Below are 22601 nucleotides of genomic sequence, written 5' to 3'. Positions count from 1 at the left end.
GCTGAAGGTCACCGTAGACATCATACCTAGCAAACGGAAATGCAACCTATTTAAAGTGTATGAGGAGAAAAATATGTAAAGAATTTCATTGCTAATAATCATTGGGTACCATCCTCATCTACTCCCTTTCAGTCATAAGAGCTATCAGCATTGCTGAAGCCTTTTCCACAGCTTAACAGTTATCCCTTGGTTGAATTTCCACCTAAAAAAGACTTCCCAGTAGAGATGGCTTTGGTAATATTGCTCGAGAGAAACTGGAAGGCCTTAAAAAAACTTATCGGTCTTAAAGTTGTGTCAGAAAAGATAGGATTTACCAACCAACCGAGCCTCATGACGATGGAAGGAACAGTGATGTTGTTCATGCATGCAAGCGCAGGGTAATTTTGTGATGTGTACTCGAGTATGTGGCTTTGGAGTACGTGAGTCATGGCATGCAGATGTGAAATAGTCAAGCTAGCACGTGTCGTCCAGGCTATGGCCGCATCACTGAGACTGCTACAAGCTCTGAAATCTCTGTTCCTAGACCACCGAAGACTGTTTCACAATGTAGAAAAGAGATTAGCCGCGGAGGAGGGCGGCAAGGACCATCACCGAATTGAAGGCGACTGCGGGGACCCACTACTTACAGCACAGCTGATAAGCCAATGAAATCGATATTCACTGAGGCAGCGTGACTGTCTTGGCTGAGAACCCCCTGGTCGCCTCTAGACTGTCTCAAGGTCTAGGCTTAGAATGATTGGACTAGGAAATACTACGAAGAGCCAGCTCATATAGCGTGTAGCGCGGGAGCGGAGAGACTAGGACTGGGGTGTTCGGCCACGACTAAAGAGTAGTGCAGGACTAGCAAGGACCACTCGCCAATTAAATACCGCAAACTTTGTGATTGAAATGGACCAGTGGGCAGCTGCCTGTCCTGACGACTGCGACGCACTCGGTTCTAACCGCTGTGGAAAAAGGTCTATTCATCGTACCTTGGAAGTAAACACATGGATTTTTGTAGCATATATTTGCATTACAGGACAAAAGATAACATGTAATTATTCATGAATTGTCACTGGCTGGACTTCTTTGCTCGTATTTCTTTGTCTGGAACGGAACGCATCTAAGATTCCTTGAAAAAGCAAAGGGAGCCCCAACAGCAGACCATTAGTTAGTAGCAGATTCGAGAAAGCCTCTTTTGGCATTTGCAGGTGACGAATGCAAATGGTATTGTTCTTGTTGAGCAGCTGCGCGAACAATAGGATCAAATGGCATGATGTGCTTGGCGGCTTTGACGGAGACTCGCCACGAGATGCACGGCTCCGTCGCATTGTCACCATGGAATGCCTCCCAGCGAAGGCACACGTTTGCGTTACCGCCTGGTTCAGATACCTGCATCTGATTCAGCGCCCCAGTGACCTGAGAATAGTCAAGCCACAAATTCTCAGCGGGACCAGAGATACCGTGGGTGACATTGAAATCCTCCGACAAACGGATGGTGCCAGCAAATATACCTAGGAAGTCTCCCTCGCATATCGGCACAATAGAAGAGACGAATAGAGTCTCGTCATCCTTGGGCAGAAGAGTGATGAATGCGGACTTGTCTGACCCACCTTCGTATACCGATTCATCACCGTGTGGTATGCCAAGAATATCAGTCGAGATAGACTTTGAGCTGCGTTGCCTGAATATTTCTTCTTCAGCGTTGACGGCCCACTCGTTTGAAGCATTATTCCACGAGGGCTCTGGCACTTTCAGTCGTTCTAGCACTTGAAGGTTGCTGAGGTAGCTAAGACGCTTCGAGTCTCCTGTTTTCAATTTGGTAATCCGCATTTCCAATTGTTCGATATGAGATCGATACTCGTTTTCCCATCTCAAAACTTTATCCACGAGTGGAGTTTCCGATGTCTTGGAATAGCCCCTGCAGAAACTGTCGAATTCTTTTGTACGGTAGAGGAGAATTTTGTCAACGCCAGCCTCACGCATATCGAATATGTTTTTCCAGAAAATGCGGTACTGTCGCTGGTTTTCTGCACCCACGCTATACCCAGTGTCCTCCATGAATTTCTTTGTGGCAGCTTTTTCCGTCATGGTGAATCCATCAGCCGGGCCCTTGGCGGGTGGCAGCGTGGCAGGGTCGATCAGCGCCGCGCACTTGAGAATGATTGGCCAGAAGATAGTTTCGTTGTATCTTGTCTGTATTGCTCTGCCCGTAGTTAGAGCAGTGTCCCTTCGAATGGCGTGAATTGCCTGCTCATAATTGTATCGAGAGACATCTTTGACATGCTCCCGCATCCTCTCGAGCCTAGTTGTTGCCAGGGCCATGCAGTCGCGCTGCCCATATTGTGCGATATCAGAGTTGCATTTGACACATTGCATCAATATTGTTGTTATGACCTTCATCTCGAAGGCTGAGTCTAGGTGTAATGGCAAAGAGCTGTCACGGGGATTCGGCACACACGAAGATTCGGCGTCGTCGACTTCGGACTAGACATGAACTATGTATCCATTAGACTTCCTTCAATCTGGAGGACAAAATAACATACCGTTGTTTGTATTTCTGGCGAAATTGATTCCTCATCAGCTACTGACGCTCCGGGAGGTTGATCTATCAACTCCGACTTGTCGCTTCTTTTCCTCTTCTTTTTCTTCTTTTCCGTGCTGGCCATATCGCTGTAGGTTGTTGGACCGTCCTTTCCTGTCTGTTTCATAAGTCGATAGGACCCGCGAGTTTCATGTGGTGGAGTCGGAGGGGTTTCTATAGTCGCTTCCTTAGCCTGAGAAATAGGCTCGGTCGCACCTCCAGCAATCACGAGTCGAGCTTTGTAAACTAAAGCGACCGTTAATGATCCTTTCTCTCAGACGTTGGCGGGGGCTAACTCACCATGATCGGCAGCGTGGGCGATAACCAGATTAAGGTGCTCCTCACTGTCCTCAATTCCGCAAATTGTGAATAGCTCTCGTATCTTCTGGGCTGTCAGGCTCAAAATGGCTTTATCCATGGCGGGCGATGATGATGGCAAAAGACTAAGACTACGTCTTGTCAATGAAGGCAGAAACCCTTCTGGAACGTTCGGGGCAACGGTTGCCCTCTGGCTGGGGGGAGGGAAGAATGAGCCAATCAAATCAACCACAGGCGAGGCTCACAAAAATAGCATCAACCAGGCCAGGCAAGACTTGACCGGGATTGACCCCCTCTTTTTGTTGTGTCTCTGTCGGCCATTGCATATCAAAAACAAATCAAACCATACAACTTTGTAAATGGTTCTTTCCGTAACCTTCACTGTCAGGATAGGTGCAACGCCCATCTGGTATGTGACTTACGCGCAAGGACAGGACAGAGCTTTAGGGAATATTGGTATCTGCCCCTGAATTTTCGAATCATATCCCCAGGCGTCTCTCCGTATAGTTTATTCCGAAAATGGGACTGTTCACGATGCGCCAACACACTGACCGCAGGAATGAATGGCCGGATGACATAAATTGAAGCCGATGCATGGTTGCACGATATTCCAGACTGAGCAATATCCCAATCATGTGCGATGTCGGTCGGATGTGGTGAGGAGTCGGTTTTTCGTAGAAATCGAGGCTCGACTCAAGACGTTGAGGTAAACATTTCGGGTGTGTTCAGGACACGGGTGAGCGTCCATGAATATGAGTAACTCTGGTGAACTCGTGGTTGCATCCGAGTCAACTGTTGAACAGTTGAACCGGAAATGGTAAAGGTTGGTTATGTTGATCATCTAAAAGTGGTGATGAAAAGCAATAAACGGATGGCAGGTGAGAGACGCCACCTCCTGGACAAGAGTACGGTGGTCAATTACTGCCATTGGCCGAATACACCCACGCTTCCTGGGCCCCGCACACATCACGTGTATCTCCTAAACCTTAAGAGTCACGCTCCAAGTTAACTGCGTGAAATCGTTTAGGCCTCAGTGGTCGGTCGATTTTATGCCACGTATTCAAGGACAGCTATTTAGTTAACTAAAAAAAATTGCTTTCCACGATAACTGCACCGCAGAATAAATGAGGGTAGAGTAATAGCGTGCAAGGAGCTGTAAACGAGTGTTAAAGGCCAATCAAATGCTGGTGAAAGGATAACGGTCAACGGCCAAGAGTAGGTTTACAGCTGGTGATTAACCAATTGAATTGATTGTCCCTCAGCAATCTGACTACAAAACGGTCGAAAAGAATAACAAAGCGATTAATTCATTTTCTTTTAAACGCAGTGAAAGAAATAGGGAGTTTATTGAGTATGATTGGCTAGGGGACACCCCCCACTATTAATCACGCGAAGTTCCTAATACCCAGGCGCCCCCAAGTCTGTTGCAAGAATTATTTCATCCTGTCTACCTAAAAGAATCCTCCTGTGTCCACTTTGTGCCAGATTCTCCAGGCATCAGACCCAAGCTCTTCTTGTACCTTTTTTGTTGGCTCAGCTACCAAGTTCATTTGTGACGGAAAATTCAGAAATAGAAACGCTAAGTTCTCCACATGATGTATTTCTCTATATTATTTCGGGAGTGAGACTCATGTTCCTGGGATCATATCCGGCCCTAGGATCCATAGCATAGCTTGTCAGAGATCGAGCATATATAGTAGCTTGGGTGTTTGGTCGCTGACCAAACATTGTGCCTTTTTGGCCAGATGGCGTAGTGGTAAAACCCAAGCACCCATGAACCGTCACATAGCTCCTAGGCACGCTCTTGGTCGCTCCTAGGAATCAGACTTATCGTTCCTAGAGGACCTATAGTTCCCGGGATTGGGTAATATAGCTCCGGGGAACGAGGAGGGGGCTTTCCGAGCTTTAGTGCGTTTAGTGAGATCAGCGCTGATGGATCATGAATTCCAGGAGCATGAGGGCTTCGGAATTAACAAATAATTCCTGGAATGTATGAACTCAATTGGACCGCACATCTTGAAGATTAATCTATTAGTGATCATACGGATCAAGCAGGATAGCTTGTGATAATGTCTACAATGTATTTTTCGACTCGTCTTCCAGTACTCCTTCTTCAGTTATATGGTATAAACAATCTATTTTGATATAATATAGGTCAAAGAGCGTCTAAAACCCACCTTCCAATTGAGGAGTTTTCGCTGAGCTAAAAGCTTTCATTAAACGTAACTGGGGCTACTATGAAGCAGATCCTGATCAAGGATTTGATGCCTTCCTCGCATGGTGTATTGATATTGTCGGTGCAAAAGAAGAAAGCGCTAAAGGTCATTTTCGACACGCAGGCTTGAAGATTGAAGAAATATTAGAAAGGTCCTAGATGCAGCCTTGGTTGAAATCGATTTCCCGCGCAGACTCTCCACAGAACAGACCGCTTGTCGTGGGCCATTTACTCATTAAACCAAGGGTCATCTAGAACTTGTCTAGCTGACGCCCTTGCTGACGGTTCAAACTGCAATAACTTTCCGATGATTTGCCCCAGCCTCGTGATATCTTCTCTGGTGAGATCGGGACTCCGTGGGCCATCAAAGTACACTTCTTCTAGCCATTCCTGCAAGTTGGGCCCGTACTTTCTATGATTCTGCCGTCTCCTGCGTTCACACGCATACGCTGTACTGTAAGAAGAGACTAATCAAACCCAACGTGGCCGAAGTAGTGACAGCGTCGTTCCAGCGAGAATACAAAATAGTTATATAATTACTTCTTCAGCGGTGAGAATGAAGCTGAGAATGGAACGGATTGAGTTGAGGCTTCCTTGGAGGAGTCTTCTCTAACATGAGGCAGATTATCGATAACGACAGGATTGCAGCATTCTGCGATTGCGATTCGAAACTGAATATGACAGATGTCGCGTTCCATCTTCAAAGCGACGATTCCAGTTAGGCATAAACGAGAGTTTGTGGGACTTCAGTGGTGGTCACTCGTGCAATAATGGTGCTCTGTGCCTAGAACTTCGACCAGCGCAGAAGCAGCGCAGCAGCAATGACTGGCAACACACTCACCAACTCTCCCAGTCCCGCAAACTCTGGGGGAATTCTGGCATTGACAAAAGCACCCGCAGCGAGAAGGACTGCAAAGGTATTGTATACGAAGCTCCATATAAAGTTGAACTTGATGCGGTTGACAGATTTCCGACTGGCGTCCATCATGGTGGGGATACCAGCCAGAAAAGGCCGCATGAGAACCACGTCCGCGGCGGATTGCGCGACATCTGTGCCTTCGTTCATGTGGACGCCAATCGTAGCCTGTGCGAGAGCAACAGCATCGTTCGTGCCGTCACCGCAGAAAACAACAACCGGTTCCTTACGATCTATGCGAGTACGGAGGAGTGTCTGGATATAGTCCTTCTTGTCGGCGGGCGAGCTTCGAGAACGCACTTGACCGCCAGGAATGCTAAGCTTGGACGCCAAAGACCGAACAGCTCCGTCATCGTCGCCAGAAACGACATGTACCGAGACGCCACGCCTGTGTAAGGTCTCAATCGTTCCCGCAGCGTCAGGTCGAAGCTCATCTTCAAGACCATAGACCGCCTGTAACGCATTGTCGATAGTAAAGCAGAAGACAGTGTACCCTTGAGCAAGCATTGGCTGAACAACTTCATTTTCCGATAAATTCAGCCAGCGAGAATTGCCTGCTCGAAGTTTCCGGCCACCAAAGGTGGTTTCAACACCTTTGCCAGTAAGGCTCTTGGGCTCAGGAACAGTCGAAGCCGTAACTCCGGCATCCTTGAGGTGAGCAGCCACAGAAACTGAGACTGGATGTCGGTTGTTCTCGATGAGGCCTAGAAGAAGCGGGAGCTTGTCCACGTTGGCGCACTCCGTCGTTACGACAGAAAGCTTTCCCCGAGTCAAGGTCCCAGTCTTGTCAAACACGACGTGCGACGTCTTATGAGCCACTTCAATAGCATCTGATGACTTGAAGATGATACCTCTTTCCGCCGCGACTCCGCTGGCAATCACAATGACCATAGGAACAGCCAGTCCAATGGCGCAGGGGCAAGAAACAATGAGGACAGTAATGGCATAGGTGATGGCCTGAATTGTAGCTTCGGATCCATCATATCCACGAACAGTCATGCCTACTGCAACCCAGATGACGAACGTGATGATTGTCAATGCCAGCACAACCGGGACGAAGTAGGACGCTACCCGGTCTGCGAGATCCTGCAGCTTAGGTTTCGACAGTTTGGCCTCATCGACCATCGCAGCAATGGCATTGATAGTGTTATCGCTAGGCAAGCGGTTCAGTCGAACAGTCATAACTCCAGAGCCATTGACAGACCCAGCAACCACCACAGACTTGGGATATTTCTCTACTGGTCTAGATTCACCAGTGAGCATAGACTCGTCAACCTCAGACGACCCATTGATGACAGTGCCGTCTGTCGGGATTCTGGTGTCAGGGAGAACTTTGAAGGTGTCGCCGTATTGAAGAAGTCGGGCGTCAATCTCACGTTCCGTTCCGCTCTTTTGGTCGACAAGGATAGCTGTCGATGCCTGAAGTGACCGGATAGAAATAGATTCAACAGCTCTCTGACGAGCGAGAGCGGCAACCCATCGACCAACCATGATCAAGGTGACTAAGAGAGTGCTCGTTTCAAAGAATTGACCAGTCGAAAGGGGCTGCTCTGCAATGAGGTACCCAAAGGAGACCACCGAGAATATGTAGGCAGCACTGGTGCTCAAGACGATCAAGAGGTCCATCTCGATAACCCTCGAGAAAATGAGAGCCTTCAGGGCCTTAGGATAGAAAGGCCCTGCTATGACAACTTGAACAATCGTGGCCAATGTGAGTGAAGCCGATGAATATGCCACCTCCCCGTCAGGAAGCGAAGCCCATGCCATGACTAGGACCGGAATCGTTAAGACAGCGGAGAGAAGCGTCATGTATCCGACATGACGAACATGCTTGCTGCCAGCCTCCAGCGAAGGGTCGCCACGTGGAGGAGCAAGTTCAATTGGCGGACCCCAAATCTTGGAGAGTTCTCGAGCTCCCACGATATTCGGATCAAACGCAACTCGCACAGTCTGCTTGTCTACAGGTGCCATGTCGAGAACTCCGTCCGGCCACGTCTGACTAATGAAATTCGAGGGCTCATCAGGGACAATAAGATCTAGGCTAGATCCCTGGTTCTGGACTCTTTTGCACTTAAATTCAGTGGTTCGCTCCAGATGTTTCATGACTTCCTCAACTGAGCTAAGGCGCAGATCAATGTTGAACTCGGCTCGTGAGAGAACCAGACTGGTTTTCAGGTCTTTGACGGCGGGGAGAGTATCCAAGGTTCGGCTAAGCTTTGTCTCGCAACCAGTACAAGTCATGCCAGAAATGCTGAGGACAACATGTTCCTTGCCGGTACTCTGATTCTCTATGTCGGTGATAGCCTGAATCGAGGCTTCCTCAATCTCTAAACCAGGGTCGGGCACAGCAGAAGAGCAGCAAGCATCAGTGCAAGAGCCTTGGGGGTTGGCCGGCTGCTTTTCTGTGCAGCGAGAATCTGCGCAACTAACGATATCCTGCTTCGGTGGCTTACAGCAAGAGCCAGAGGAGGCGGCGTTAGGTAGCTGTTTGCTAATCGTGTTCTTAGCTGTTCCACAAAAAGACCCTGCACACCCACTAGTTAGAGGTTCAACAACGGATCCGACCTTCGAACAGCATAGGTCCGCATAAACGCTCTTGGTGTTATTGTCTTTGACACGCTGGTCTCTGGGACAGCAAGATCCGGGGCAGCTGACATCGGGCTTTTCGAGGGAGTAGCAAGACTTGGCACAGTTATCCTTAACTAATGGAGCCGTGGTGGGAGTGTCCTCAGAGCAGCACGGCTCCGGGCACTTGCTTTTGACAGGAGGCTCTTTGGCGGGCTTGTCCTTCGAACACAAAGCGACAACACAGGCATGGGCGGACGCCTTCTCGACAGACCTGGTGCTTTCACGAGAGCCCCTTCGCAGGCGAGAACGGTTCTGCGCGGCCTGGTCCTTGGTGACTGAGCCGTTGCTGCAGGAATTCAGTGAAATGCGAAAGGAGCGAGCAGACGACTTCTTAGAGCACTGCTTCCCGTCCAGTGACTGTCGGTCGCGAATTTCACAGCAGGTTTCCTGGCCAAGAGCAATAAGAGCGCGGCAGATACATCCCAGAGCCTGTAGAGTAGCGCCGTAGCGGTCGAGGGCAGAGAGACTATGTTGGTTGCATGCCTTGTGGTCGGTAGCTCCACCGCAAGCTGAAAGGGAGTTAGCAATCTTTGAATGCCATTCTCAAAGGGCGGACACTCACTGTTTGGCTGACTGTTTGGGCCGGGGGCAGCCATAGCACTCATCTCGCATTCCCGCATAGCCAAGCGGTCAAGGCAAGACGTGTCGCAGCATGGGCTGACTTTGCCACGGCAGCAGTCAGGCGCGTCGGTATGATTCTCGGATTTGTTGTCCGCACATTTTTCAGGAGAGCAGCAATCATCCAGTTTTTCCGGGGCGGGCGTTTTCTGACCCGGGGCCGGGGTGTGCTCAGTGTCGTCGCTATCGCAGCAAGAATCCTGGCAACTGCTCGGCTTCTCACTTGGAGCCGCGAGTGCCGTAACATTGGGCTCAGGGGCCGGAGTCGGTAGGCCGCAATAGTCGCCTTCCATCGTTGAAGTCAGCGTTCGCTTTCAGTCCAATTTGTGTGAATTTGAGGTGTTGGTCAAGTTGAGTTTTCGGAAATCGTATCAGCCTGTCGGTTTCCCCTTGGACATGCCAGCACGTGAATGGTTCGAGTCCCCCTGGCCAATCACATCCACGGCGGCTACCTAGCGTTGGAGATTGACGATACCAGCCTCCTCAACTGTTTGTCTTTGGGCTATGGGCTTAATCGGCCGCCTGTAAACCTTTTCATGCACATTGACAAATCGAGTTTTTCGGATTCTGTTAGAAATGGTATCGATAGTTATGCTGGCGTGCGCTCGATACTTGGACGAGATCGTGGGAGTGGGGTTTATCTTTGAAGAAGCAGTGCATGTGACCACGGCAGTCCAACCACAAATACGCTGACTAATATGGGGTAGTACAACCGGGCCTAGCTGCCATCTGGGAGATCCTATGATCCGAAATACCGTTTAAATCCCGTATTGCGACCGTTGTAATTCGGTATTTCATTATACTACAGATTCCTACAACAATCGAGTAAACACGGTATTATAAGGAATCGGTATTATTTTTCAAAATACGTATTCTAAGTTAAATACCGCATTTAGTAGTATTCTTTTCTAAAGCTAGGTATTTAAACGGTATTTAAACGGTATTTAAAGGTATTTTCTACTAAAAATAATAACGCTGCCTATCTAACCTTAGTTGGAATAGTAGTTAACCTTTTAGCTAAAGGGATCACGTGATATCACGTGGCCGTCTCCACGACCTATTCTAAGGGTAACCTTTAATTTAACTAGGCGGACGTCTATATTACGTATGTATATTTACTATAGAAATCTAGTATTAAAGGTACGACAAGCTTCAGCCCTCCAATGCGCGGATCATTCTGGATATTACGGATAACCAGCCGATTCTGCAATATAGCAGGAATGAAACGACCAAGGGGAGTGAGTGACCCTCCTCGAAATTCCACCCCAGTGGTAGTCTCTTCGTCTCTTGCGCTTTCGTCAGATAAATAAGTTATGGCGCTAGCGGGGTGAGACTCACAGTGGTATGCCTTCGGTAGAGTATTCTTGCCAACAAATGAAGAAAGCACGGCTTAGGTTGGCCATTGGGACGCCAGATGGGTTAAATTCTGGGTTAACATCGATAATTCCAATGTTGAAGAATGAAAGTGAGGGCATTCCGGCAAGCCTGTTTTGTGTTGAGAGATTTTGCTAAATTATAGGGCTCGAGGAAGAGGCCTTATAGAGTAAATGAAAGATAAAGTTGTTTGGGGAACTATAGGTGCAGAGCGAGGAGAACTATATATATTCAAGCTGTCGGTGGACGACAGGTCTAGGCAACGCCGCGAGATTTAGGGTGATTGGAATTAATTCTTTCTTTCCTCAAAACCATTATGTACAATACCCGCTGACAGAATAGGTCGTTGATTATTTTAGTGCCTCACGCGTGATAACCGGCCGTTGGATTACGAACTGGTAGAGAGGCCTTTTGAGGATTTAGTATTTTCCGGCTCATTTACAGCAGGTTTAGTCAGCCTATAGGGGCCGGCAGCAATTAAGGTCGTTTGCTCTAGGTCCTCATTTATTTTCCACTCGATTTTCGGTCCAAACAAAAAAAAAAGCTTGTGTGTGTAGCTTTGTAGAAGCAATCGAAGCGAGATAGATGACAAGCACTTCATGGAACCAATTTGTCAAACAGATTCAAATCATGTAGACGAGTATGTGGTAACATCATCAATGGAGAGGTTTCGAGCTTAAGCTGGTGCTTCTTTATTCAAACCAGGAGGCTATAAAGGGGCATATTTCTACTGTCCCAGGTGGCCATCAACTGCGCCTGGTCATTACCAAAGATTTAGCCATGGTAAGTACCCGCGCCTCTCGCTTGTGACGATGATATGCTCACCTTAGAAGCCTGCCGCGATTCCCGTCCAATTCCTATACGGGCCGGCAGAAATTTCTTTGAAGGCAATGCTCTTGTTGAGAATTGAATCTCCGTATCTCAGGGAATGGACGCCCTCGGAAACTCCCAGCCAAGACGCGAGGATACTGCTAGATGCCTGCAAGACTTTGAGAAGCAGAAGGTCCCAGGAACTATGCCCCGATGGAAACACCTCTCTCGAAAACGATTTATGCGTCTTAGTGGAGAATGTCCTACACGACCTTGGTTATAGTACTATTTTGATGCTAGCGCTGATAACTTGGCATTTTGGTGCTTCATCTTCAGAAGTGGGGCAGGACTTGATTATTTTTTTGAGACAACCTCACGATATTGGAGTGAGGCGAATACTTCAAGATAGATCCCAAAGGTTTATGTGCGAAACGGCCCCTTCAAACTTTGACTTTTTGCTTGTCTGAAATTGAGCCCCATCAAGTGATCAGTGCAGGTGCAAAATATGAATTGAATTATACGTGGGTTGATCAAATGTATCCGAGTTTTTCTAGGCTGTTACCAATGTCTTGGAGAGAGTCATTATACCAGTCGTTCAAACCCTCGTGTATCTCATATCCCAAAATAGCTGCCAAGTCTCGCCTTTTTTCATACTCCTGCAGGTATTTTGAGTGTAGGTGCTGGTAACAAAGAGCTTTCTTCAAGTCAGGGTCCGTTGCCGGTTGTTGCAAGACAATTGGGTCATCGCTGCTTAAGGGAATGAATTTTATAATCCCATATTTCCTCCGAACCCGTAAAATACCAGACTCAAGCACCGCAAGATCCACTAGAAATGCATTCTTTGTACAGCCATGCTCGTCCTGGGCTTGATGCTGAGCACCAAGCTCTTGGAGAGGAACGGCATCAACAACCACATCGTCGAGGCCATTTCTCTTGATGTCTTTCATAAGTTGAGTTATATCGTGAGAAAACAAAATCCGCACAGTCTTGTTGGGTTAGGTCTCGGTGGTCAATGTGGGGGGAAGGGCAGCTTACGTGCAAGCGAATCGGCGCTGAATCTCTGGTAGAAACACCATTATCGGGCTCGGTGCCTTTCGTGGATTCATGCATGTTACTTCGATTGGGATCTGGGCCTCCAAATAAATGCGTTTCGCGCGAGTTGCCCGGGGAAAAGAAAAAAGAAGATATGCAGTTCGAAAAAACCCAACGAACTCTATGTAGGCTCAAGCAGACCATGGTCTTGCAATCGTGAAATCCTGGTCAATGATTCGGATAAACCTGAGAAACAGTAGTTTATATCATGATGATCCAGCAGACTTGTCATTTCTTTTGCATATGCCACTGATTACAGGTCTAGGACAGTGAAAGTTAGTTTCAACCAAAATTTCAAAATTAATGAGAAACAGCCTTCTAAAAATTTGAGCGATGCCCGAGATATTGTGCGAAATAATTAGTGGGCTCTCTTTGATCCATTCTTTTGGGCGGTCTCGAAAGTCCGAAGGCGCTAGTATCATACTCCGTCCACGTATTTTGAGTCTATTTTTCGCTTCTCTGACGTTGCTAATGCGCATGTGAGCTCATGCGGTGGGCATATACTGCGCCCAATCATTCTTGTTAGTAGATTTTGTATTGACTCTCCTTCCCCGCTATCTCCTCAGAGGACTGAATCATCTATTCTACATCGTACTGTCATCTTTGAATGGCTTCGTTTGTCCATGAGATGGAATCCAGCAATGCTATCCACTACGTCGCCGGTTTGGAGAGGCACATTTATCACCTTCAGCGGATACTGAGAGAATGGACGCCTTACATCCCACAGCATGTCCTCGTGCGATCTCAAATTCCACTCGAAACCACACCATCCCATCTTCTCCAGCCTCCCAGCTCCCAAACCCTTTCAGTGACTCAGCGTAAAAGGGTTTCGCTATCAGGTTCATCTCGATCGGAAGATACGTGGATGAAGCCATTAGAAAGTTTCATCAACAAGATTCCTTGCGCAGAAAAGTGGTCTGGAGCCGTATCTTCCTCTTTCCCTCGAATTTCCGTTTTGGATTCATTATTCCAAAGCGAAGGTTGCCTACGAGACAGTGATTCCCCAACATCAGCTATCCCTTCTCGGCATTCAGACATCATCCAAACTCTTGGGGCTTTTGCTTCGCTCGCACAAAAATGCGCCAACAATGCGAAGTGGGCGAGATTGATGTCATCCTACCAGAATTTCTTGTTAAGTGCGCTTTGCCATGTTGCGTGTTGTCTTGGTGTGGATCCAAATTCGGTGAACAAGATGATGAGATGTATTTCAAAAGGCGGAGCCAACCATCTTCAGGAACTTCGGCATGGTGCGGCTTGGGGGGTCGAGGCAATTGACCGCCTTCAAACTGAGAGCGGTTGGGATATCAGAAGTGGTGATATATTGTTTTACTGTCAGGCTTCCTTGCCAATTGGGTTCATACGGAGCTGACAAATGAATATAGTTACCCCGACCTTTACTTCATTGAGGTACTGGGCGAAAGCAACCAAATCGATACCCATATTTACCACCCGTCTGAAAGAAGACCAATATAAGAAAAGCCCAGAGAGTTTGCACTCAAACCATCTCTCTGTTCCGTGCATCATCAAATGCATATTTGGCAAAAGTGTCCAGTACGTCTACGAACCGTTTCGCTTGTCGCTTTTTACTTACAGTTAGCCTAGACTCTCCGACGTGTGTAATGTTCTACACTGCAATTTTGATATTGCTCTGGAATCGTTTGCAAAATGGTACCTAGATCCATTTGGTTCAGATGCCATGGATGAACTGGAAAGACAAAGGCTCTTCTTTCCCGTGCATCAGTTTTCCCTGGACAGGCAAGCTGACTTTGGGGTTGAATCCCAAACGGAAAGGGACTCGCAGCCCGCAAGAGACTTATTGCACGAAGCGCGGAAAAGACGTCGCGTTGGCAGCGGGACCAATTTAAATCTAGACGGCCCGTCTCTCAATCCAATTCTGTCGGCCAATGTACAACTACAGACAACCTCTGAGGAAGATCCCAATCGTTCCATTCCAAATCTATCGGGTGAGCCTTCCGGGCAATGAGATCCATCAACATGATGCTGACTCCCACAGACCAGGAGAGAGCTTCCCTGAGCAGGAATCCAAACCCTGAGGGTTTCCCACATCAAGTGACATGTGACCATCGACTGCGGCTTGTTAGTCCAGATCCGCAATATACAGTCCACGGGCGTCAGACAGCATGTTCGCTCCCCCAAATTCACCAAGATGACTCACGTAGGTCATCGACAATGATGAATGATCACTACAGACCAGGAGGTCAAGTGGGCATTGTCAGACAAACAATATCTCCTGCTATCCTCCAATTAGAACCATCACCAAGCTTTACAGACCATCAATCTCCCCTACACTTTCGACGAGCTGCCATAGGATCTCTCGAACGGGATTTGCCCACCTCCAGTGGAATTCGAGGGTCCGCGATCAGCGAAATGCTCAATGTCTCGAATGCAGCAGTCTGTGATGAAGTGATTCTTCCACCGATAGGAAGGACTGGCGTGGCTAACGGATTGCATGGCAATTTGGCAACGAGCGATGGCTCTCAGGAGCTACATTCTCAATTCACTCCATCGAACCAAAGTTTCGTTGGCGGATATCCGTCACAGTATTCTACGGCTGGCCAAGGTGCTCAATATGCAGGGGTCGGTGAGCCGCAAGTCGTTGACACATCACTCTGCTCTCATAATATGTTGTCTTCATTGCTATTTGAGGAACAAGAAGGCCCGCATATCGATGCCGAGCCCCAGAGAGTTGACACATCCCTTCGGTCGCATTACATGCTGCATGATCTTCTAGACCAGTTTGAACAATCACGACAACAGCCTGATTCCGACATAACCTACCAAACGCAATTCACTGTCTAGCAACAACAAATGAAGAGAATCAGTATGTGCAAGATTCGATCACGCAGTCATGCCAAGTGATATAGACTTTCCAACGCTTCCCTAATCGAATCGCCGCATTCACTCCCTAGCCATAGTTGTCATATATTCATTTTTTCTTTGTTGCGCTGGAAACATAAATGCAGTCCATAGGCGGGTGTATGACATCTTCGTTGCATACACGGGTTATTGATCCCAGTGGTAGAGGGCGTCCTTGTCCGACTCGCGGAGTCCCCGAAAGAACGATGAGATCGCCAGAGCCTGCTTTGCTCTTGAATTGAGATGATGCCTCGGTTCTCCATGCAGAATATTCAAATCCCTATAGCTCTAGTGGTCAGCCTGCTGCATAACGTACTGTTTGTTGCAGAAGATACCTCTTCGTAAACCCCACTGTCAACTAAAAGAGTCCAAACCCGCCGTCCCAACTCACGGTCGTTGCATGAGGATACACCTTTCGCAAATGCTTCAAAAGATGCAGTACTGAACCATTGTGAGAATGCTTTTCGTCGACCTTCATCGATGGAAGAGCATGTCGTTTCGTCAGGCGGCATCGCTTATCCGAGGATAAAGGTAAATGCGTCTCAAAGGGGCAAGTTCAGCTGATCGGATCCTGTAGATGCATAGTTACTATAATCAGTTTCTCCCTTGATTTATCGCCTCTTTCCACTTACTGAATGTGGTGGAACCATCGCGGGGAATATTTTATATTATCGTTTCCTGGTCAGCGCCCAACGCATAACCCCTCATCACGTGCCATTTTGTATTATCATGTGATTAATAGCACCATTATTTAAAAGCTCCGTATGATCTCACCTCTGCTAAAGTGAGAAGAATCCAAACTCCTATTCCTCTAGCCTTCACGGTGATGATGGCTGGTTTCCACTTCACTGAACAAAAGTTGGGCAATGATCTTGTCTCGTCTATTTCTAGTCTTCTCGACTCAATAAATGTCCCAAACCTTCTCTGGGGCAACTATCTACTCACTGTTTATGGAGTTCCCACGATTGTGGATGTCAGTATTGTCTCGATTGGCCGGAGCATCCACTAATGTTCTAACAGGAAGCAGCTTTTGTTATTCCGGATGATCTCACCCAGGTCGCATTCTCTTCACTCATGAGTGCTGGGTTTTTACCCTGTAACCAAAGCTCGGGCTGTCCGCATTCAGATACCTTACGAGTCCCACCGGCATTCAAGCACCTGCATATTAATGATGAGCTTGTGGTCTCGCTTTATCGGAAATCTGATGTGCTATGGGAGTTTGAAGATCTAAGGTACTTGCCTGAGAAAAATCCAGATATCATGATTGCGTCGGACGATCGACTCCCGTCGGCATCTCTAGGTCGTGGCCGAGGACGCTTCTCGTCGCATCCTTGTACCGTGAAACTCCCTTGTGCTGTGAGATATTGCGAGGCCCTGATTCTGTTGCTTTGCCGTGACTACGATTCTTCTTACGAGACTTATTGGTTGGCTATTCTGAGCTATATGTTGGAGTATGTCGACGGTACGGACATTTTGGATGAAAACAAGCTGCAAGAAGGTTACAGAAAGTTTTACCATGCCCTCAAACAGGGAGATCCTGAGATGTATTCAATGCTGGATGAGCTCCGACTCAGCTTGATTGAAGAGCGTCGCCTCCCAATGATAAATGATTAACAAGACCGGGCTAATACCTCAATCTCCAATCGAAATAAACATAATTTGGCCACTCAAACTCTAGATTTCAACCGTCTTCTCACAATCAAATCCTTCAGACTGAGTGAAGTAATAACCTCTTTGGTTTGAGGTCACTGTTTTCCCAGTTTTCAAGTCTTGGAAGTCACAATTGAAATGCGTGTGGCCAAAAGCCCAAAGTTTGACAACCCCATTTTCCCAACAAGGCTCGCTTGATAGGTCGGTCATGAAAGCTGAGGAGATTTTGCTGTTCCTATGTCTGGGATCGACAACCATAGCGTGGGTTGATGGGCAGAAATGAGTAAACACGACAACCTTACGATCAGGCTCCGAGCGCGAAATATGTTCAATTTCTTGGTTCAGCCACACTAGATCGGCATGGTGCGCATCTTGATGGGCTTCGATGGTCCAATCATCAATGTAATAGAAGTCATTCAGACCGAAATTAACGCTTTCTTTTTGTGCTTGGGCCACCCGCGAGAACAAAGTACATCCGAGGACGGTGATCCCAGGTGAAATGTCGTAGCGCGTTTGATCGAGAATGACAAGTTTACCGAGCGTCTCGCTGGATCCTCGAGTGTCGTCAATTCTCGTTTTGAACTTGTTGACGGCGGATTTTGTCTCAGACCAGCTGCTGTGATACGCTTCGTGATTACCCATCACCAAAAAAACGATGCGGAACACTTCCAGCTGCCTACGCAGGAAGTGGAACAAGCCTTCGTCTTTGACATAGCCAATGTCGCCGAGTAGGGCTAAATATGGTGCCTTGGGGTTGACTTCGAAGACGTCATATGCAGCAGGAGATTCCAGGTGCAGGTCAGAAATAATCTGGAACATCATATCGTCCTTTGGCGTTCTATTTGTGGCAAAATTTGTTTCATGCTAGAAAGTGGTTGTCGGGGTTACGGGGTGGTCGGCGCTAAATGTCGCTGTTGGTGGTACCGTAGGTCACATGACTGTTTATAACCAAGAACCGATGTGCGGCTGGTCGCCCTGTGAGCGTATATATAAACTAAGTCTTAGGAACCAAAGCTAGCTCGTCAGGATCCTCTGGATAACTTCTAAATATTTGAGTCTCCATCTAGTTGCTTATAAAGCATTCGTTCATCTCTACCATGTCTACGCCGTCCTTTGCTGAACTGGAGGTCGCTGCTGGAGCAGTAATTGATATCCTCAAAACCATGCCTGAATTCTCGAACTCCAGAATAGCTGTCATCGGGGGCTTGGGTCTTTGGAATTATCTCCGACGCTATCGCACTACTGAGGTTCGATTTCATGATTTTATCTGCTTGAATATTCTCTGAATAATGTTTGAAATAGGATGTCGATTTCCTCATCACTGTTCAAGGAGCGCCCAAAGCAGTCAAGGACAGGCTGCTTGCTATGCCATCGAGTCAGTTCCAGCAACAGGCTCAACTCTTTTTTTACAAAGGAGTGGGCGGCAAGTCGATTCAAATTGACATCACTCCTGATTGGCAGGTAAGCTCGGTGACCAGTTTTCATTGCAAACAAAACATATACTTATGGTTTACAGTCTCCCTACGTTCCATCCGCCGCGGTGCCAATATCGGCAGCTCGATCAAACGCCTTGCCTTATATTTCCGAGCTTGATCTTCTCGTCTTCAAGATCAATTGTTGCGGTTTGCGACCCACGCCGGCCAAGAAGCTACGTGATGCAACCGATGCAAGGACATTGGCAGAAGATATGTGTTCCAGAGGATCTATTAATCTCACGCCTGCTCAAAAGAGTGCTGTTCTCCAGGGCTTAGATGATGTAGCCCAGCTCTCCAGAAGAGATAAGTCGTGGTGGATGGCAAAGTTGGCACTGTAATAGTGGTTGTCTGAGTATGGCTCGACGATGGGTCTGAATGGAACAAAGATCAGCAGCAATGATATGTAACGGTTGTAACCTGCGAACGGAGTCTTGCTAGCCCAATAAAGAGCCGATATGCTATGGTAACGACAAAGGTGTTCCTTCGTCCAATCAGCTGGCTGCATATTTCTGAAAGCCCGTTGGGGATACGCACGGACCTAGGACCTAAGTGGAGAAGGATATACGTAAATATTAAAACCACCTGAATTTTCCGCGCTGGCTACACTTCCCCCTCTCATTTCCTCTCCCTGACTTTCGAACTTGGCTAATATTCCTCTCCTCCTGTTAGGCCAGCGGGCTATGTAGGAGCGGTCATATAGATGGATGGGCTACGTAGGTATGGCCATGCTTTTCTAGATCGAAGCCTTCGTGGGTCGTGGGCGAGTGCCAGGTGGGGCCCATGGAGCAACGCCAAGAGGTAAGCACACGCCCTGTAGGGACAGCCATGGAGAAAATCCTTGAGGATCTGCAAGGCTAGAAGCAATGCGCAAAGGCGCAAATCTTCTTCACAGCTAGAGTTTGAGCAAAAGCGCATGTTAACGTTTATGTCTTTGCGCATGTAAGAGATTACTTATAAAATAAAAAGCCACAGGTGCACATCAGATCCATGTAATTTGGGTCTTTCTTGGAATCTGGCACGAAAATGATTGGGAGTTCCGAAACTTTCTGGGGAGTAGAAAAGGGGGTTCTTGCTTGGCGGAAGGTGCTCACCGGGTAATAATTCGGCCGGTCCGAAACTGAGTAATTGTACTCCATACTTGCAGGAGTTGCGCCTACAGACTTGCAAACTTAGTGCAGCTTCGCTTCAACACCACACCCCAATTGTTTGTGAGGGCCGAGGTAGTTGAGGGACTGCTGTCACGGCCTACCGTTGATTCTCAATTAATTGATGACAGTCCCTTGGTCAGATTAAATGAACTAGTCTAGGAGACATAAAGGCCTACCTAATTCTAAGTTCAACAAAGGTTAGTGGAGAAACGGAGGTGGTGATACTGTAGCAATTAAAATTCAAGTATTTAGATGTTTTAATATGAGGCCGTTGAAAGTGGTGATAAAAGTGGTGAGAAGGTCGTTTAGACGTTGTCCTCTCTATAGAAAAGTCGAGTTGATTGAATGATTGGTTAAACGTGAGGAAAAGCAATGGCGGGCGGTGAAATTGTGACCGAACTACCCGCCCAAGATTGGTCAGGTATTATAGCATAATTGGCTTAGGAAGCCTACAACTTGCAAATTGAGAGAAGTTCAAGTCGCAAGGTATATTGCATAATCTGATAAATATCATGCCAGAAATTGCTTCCCTCCTGTTTCCCTAAATCCCCAAGGGTGTCTGGGCATTAAACGCTGCACGTGATGAATCAATTATTGCTATTTCAGATAGACTGCATAATAGCAAACCTAATCAAGCCTAGCGGCACTCTGAACGACATTGAGAGAGACACTAACATCGTGGTATCTCTTATCTCCATCGCAAACCCTCGCAACAACAATCCTATTGTGGGTGGCTAGTTTCCTCCAAGAATATATACGGAGGAAACAAATAGAGCCAAAACACAGTTGTCGTTCCCCGAACGACACAGTCTGCTTATTGGTGCTCCTAGGGTATTACCTATCATTCCCGGAGCTATACAGTCCACTCCCGCGAGCTGGAGATCCTCTGGGAACTATGACTTGACTCCTAGAAACGACTAAGAGAGTGCCTAGGAGTTATGTTATGGATTCTGGGATTGTATTCGATCCCAGAAAAGTGAGGGTCCCACTCGCGAGATAAAAAGTGGGCTCTGGTATAGGTAATCAATAATTAGAATGCAAATTAAAATGCGGGCTAAGTGCAAAGACACCGGTTGAAGAGACATGATGTTGATGAACAATAAATAACCTGCAACCAACGGTTATTTGGGAGTTGACCGGAAGTACAATTAATATTAATAACGCCTTCCACTATAATCAGTATAGTAGAATGAACGAGAATAAACACATAGTTTATAAGACATCGACGAGTAGTATAATGCCTATCGTGGTGAGAAACGAGGGCTAACGCTTGCAGCTGTTGATTAAACGATCGGTTGTTAGAAATGTGAGGGTTAAAACAAAATTAAATAATTCATTTTCTTTTTAAATAACTGAAAGAAGTAGGGTGTTTATTGAATATCATTGGCTAGATAACTGTCTCCACTCCAAATCAGCGCATTTTCCTAATACCTAGGCACCCCCCAAGTTTACAGCAAAAAATTCATTTCACCTAGGTTAGAGATGTCCTAGGCAAGCCCGGTGCCAAGCCTATTTCTGCCATATCTTCCAGATAGTTTTCCAACCTTCACGAGAGCTTCTTATTAATTCGTGTACTGACTTTTCCATACCTCTAGAAGCCACTTTGTCTCCACCACGATTGAATTACGTACCCGATAAGCTGACTACACAGGCTATCTACTTTCCCCTATCCTCAGGCCTACTAGGAGTCGTGAATGTCTTCGGAATTTACAGCGAACTCTTGAGTACCCTCTGGAACCACAAATCATCGTGCTTTACCCTCAGGGCCTCAGTGACTTCGAATCCATTGCGATAATGACTGTTTCAGGTCATGGACCGAGGATATGGCAAAAAATAATTGATTGCATAGTTCTGGTCTGGTGGAAGTTTCGCTTGGTCGTACAACTTCATGTATGTTGTTCAGGTTCAGGTGTATCTTTATCAACCTGCTCCAGATCCTGATCTGTTACTAGCTTTGGGGCTGGATGGTAGAGGTTGGCTTTCCCAAAAAAAAGGTCGAGGAGCCGGTCAACAATACTATATTAACGCATCAAGCTGAGGCCTAGTTATGCTATAATTTTCTTTGTGACAGCTAACCGATGTGTAAACATTGGGTGTCTCCGACGAGAAACGGTCAACTGCACTGTGGGGTTAAAGCAACGGATTTTTTATTTTTTATTTTTTTATTTTGTATTTATTGATTTCACAATTGGCATCCCTCAAATTCAGGAGGTAAAGATCTGATTACTCTTCTGGACTCGGATTTCTGAGCTAGCTAATTGTTTAATCACCAACTGCAAGTCTACTCTTAGCCTTTGACCCTCATGTTCTCACCACTCATCGGCTAATCAATGACGTTTCGTTCATTCTACTATTATCATGGAAAACATCGTTGAAAGTACAAATTTGGCCAACTGTCTTTCTGTTGCCTAGTATTCTATAGCCATCCTGTGTTCCTAAATCTGTTGCTCTTTCCATCTGAATCTAGAATATCGAACATGGGAGTCTGTATTACCGAATTTGGGTTAGCGTCACTCTGAACCACAGGAATAGAGACGCTAAGAGAATTAAGCATTAGTGAGTGGTAGCCAACGATGGATCAGGGAATTTTGAGGCATATGATGAGAAGCTATTTGGCTCAACTTTTTGAGGTCGATGGATCTTAGGGAAGATGAGGAGATGGTTGATCTACCAGATAAGACATGTCTCCGTTCAGAATATTATGCATACGTGCTGATATTCCCTCAATTCTAAAAAAAAGTGCGGTCTAGGATATAACCCCTGGGGTATTTACACAAGCTTCAAGTGATGATAATGAAGGTCTTTTTTGATGTGAGTGGTTATCTCTTCGGCATTTTTGATAGATTTATGCGGGCTCCTTGGTTCTATGGTACACTTTGCCATCAACCTGCTCAAAACTGCTGATACTGTCAGAGAC

The 22601-nt window shown here is 46.9% G+C and overlaps 7 protein-coding genes across 7 annotated transcripts; 3 read left to right on the top strand and 4 right to left on the bottom strand.

Annotated features, from left to right (window-relative positions):
* Positions 1-1146: 1146 nt before the first annotated feature.
* On the bottom strand, positions 1147-2981 carry LCP9604111_3233 (uncharacterized protein; the record flags this gene model as incomplete). Its single annotated transcript, XM_039070799.1, has 3 exons — positions 1147-2466; positions 2526-2809; positions 2864-2981. 3 exons carry the CDS (start codon positions 2979-2981, stop codon positions 1147-1149), a joined length of 1722 nt encoding a protein of 573 aa, XP_038930500.1.
* Positions 2982-5880: 2899 nt separating this feature from the next.
* Positions 5881-9551, bottom strand: LCP9604111_3232 (cation-transporting P-type ATPase PCA1; the record flags this gene model as incomplete). Its single annotated transcript, XM_039070798.1, has 2 exons — positions 5881-9149; positions 9203-9551. The coding sequence occupies 2 exons, from the start codon at positions 9549-9551 to the stop codon at positions 5881-5883; spliced, it is 3618 nt and encodes a 1205-aa protein (XP_038930499.1).
* A 4175-nt stretch (positions 9552-13726) lies between these two features.
* LCP9604111_3231 (uncharacterized protein) lies at positions 13727-15354 on the top strand (the record flags this gene model as incomplete). The annotated part of the gene is made up of 4 exons (XM_039070797.1): positions 13727-13865; positions 13917-14085; positions 14137-14498; positions 14549-15354. 4 exons carry the CDS (start codon positions 13727-13729, stop codon positions 15352-15354), a joined length of 1476 nt encoding a protein of 491 aa, XP_038930498.1.
* Positions 15355-15481: 127 nt separating this feature from the next.
* LCP9604111_3230 (uncharacterized protein) lies at positions 15482-15923 on the bottom strand (the record flags this gene model as incomplete). The annotated part of the gene is made up of 2 exons (XM_039070796.1): positions 15482-15691; positions 15747-15923. 2 exons carry the CDS (start codon positions 15921-15923, stop codon positions 15482-15484), a joined length of 387 nt encoding a protein of 128 aa, XP_038930497.1.
* A 317-nt stretch (positions 15924-16240) lies between these two features.
* Positions 16241-17025, top strand: LCP9604111_3229 (uncharacterized protein; the record flags this gene model as incomplete). The annotated part of the gene is made up of 2 exons (XM_039070794.1): positions 16241-16384; positions 16432-17025. 2 exons carry the CDS (start codon positions 16241-16243, stop codon positions 17023-17025), a joined length of 738 nt encoding a protein of 245 aa, XP_038930496.1.
* A 60-nt stretch (positions 17026-17085) lies between these two features.
* On the bottom strand, positions 17086-17880 carry LCP9604111_3228 (uncharacterized protein; the record flags this gene model as incomplete). Its single annotated transcript, XM_039070793.1, has 1 exon — positions 17086-17880. One exon carries the CDS (start codon positions 17878-17880, stop codon positions 17086-17088), a length of 795 nt encoding a protein of 264 aa, XP_038930495.1.
* Positions 17881-18158: 278 nt separating this feature from the next.
* LCP9604111_3227 (uncharacterized protein) lies at positions 18159-18874 on the top strand (the record flags this gene model as incomplete). The annotated part of the gene is made up of 3 exons (XM_039070792.1): positions 18159-18308; positions 18364-18522; positions 18578-18874. The coding sequence occupies 3 exons, from the start codon at positions 18159-18161 to the stop codon at positions 18872-18874; spliced, it is 606 nt and encodes a 201-aa protein (XP_038930494.1).
* Positions 18875-22601: the final 3727 nt, after the last annotated feature.

This window comes from Penicillium roqueforti, assembly GCF_015533775.1.
Source record: "Penicillium roqueforti strain LCP96 04111 chromosome Unknown scaffold_05, whole genome shotgun sequence".
Taxonomy (NCBI): Eukaryota; Fungi; Ascomycota; class Eurotiomycetes; order Eurotiales; family Aspergillaceae; genus Penicillium; species Penicillium roqueforti.
Note: the sequence above shows the minus strand (reverse complement) of the source record. Positions and strands in the feature narration are given on the sequence as shown.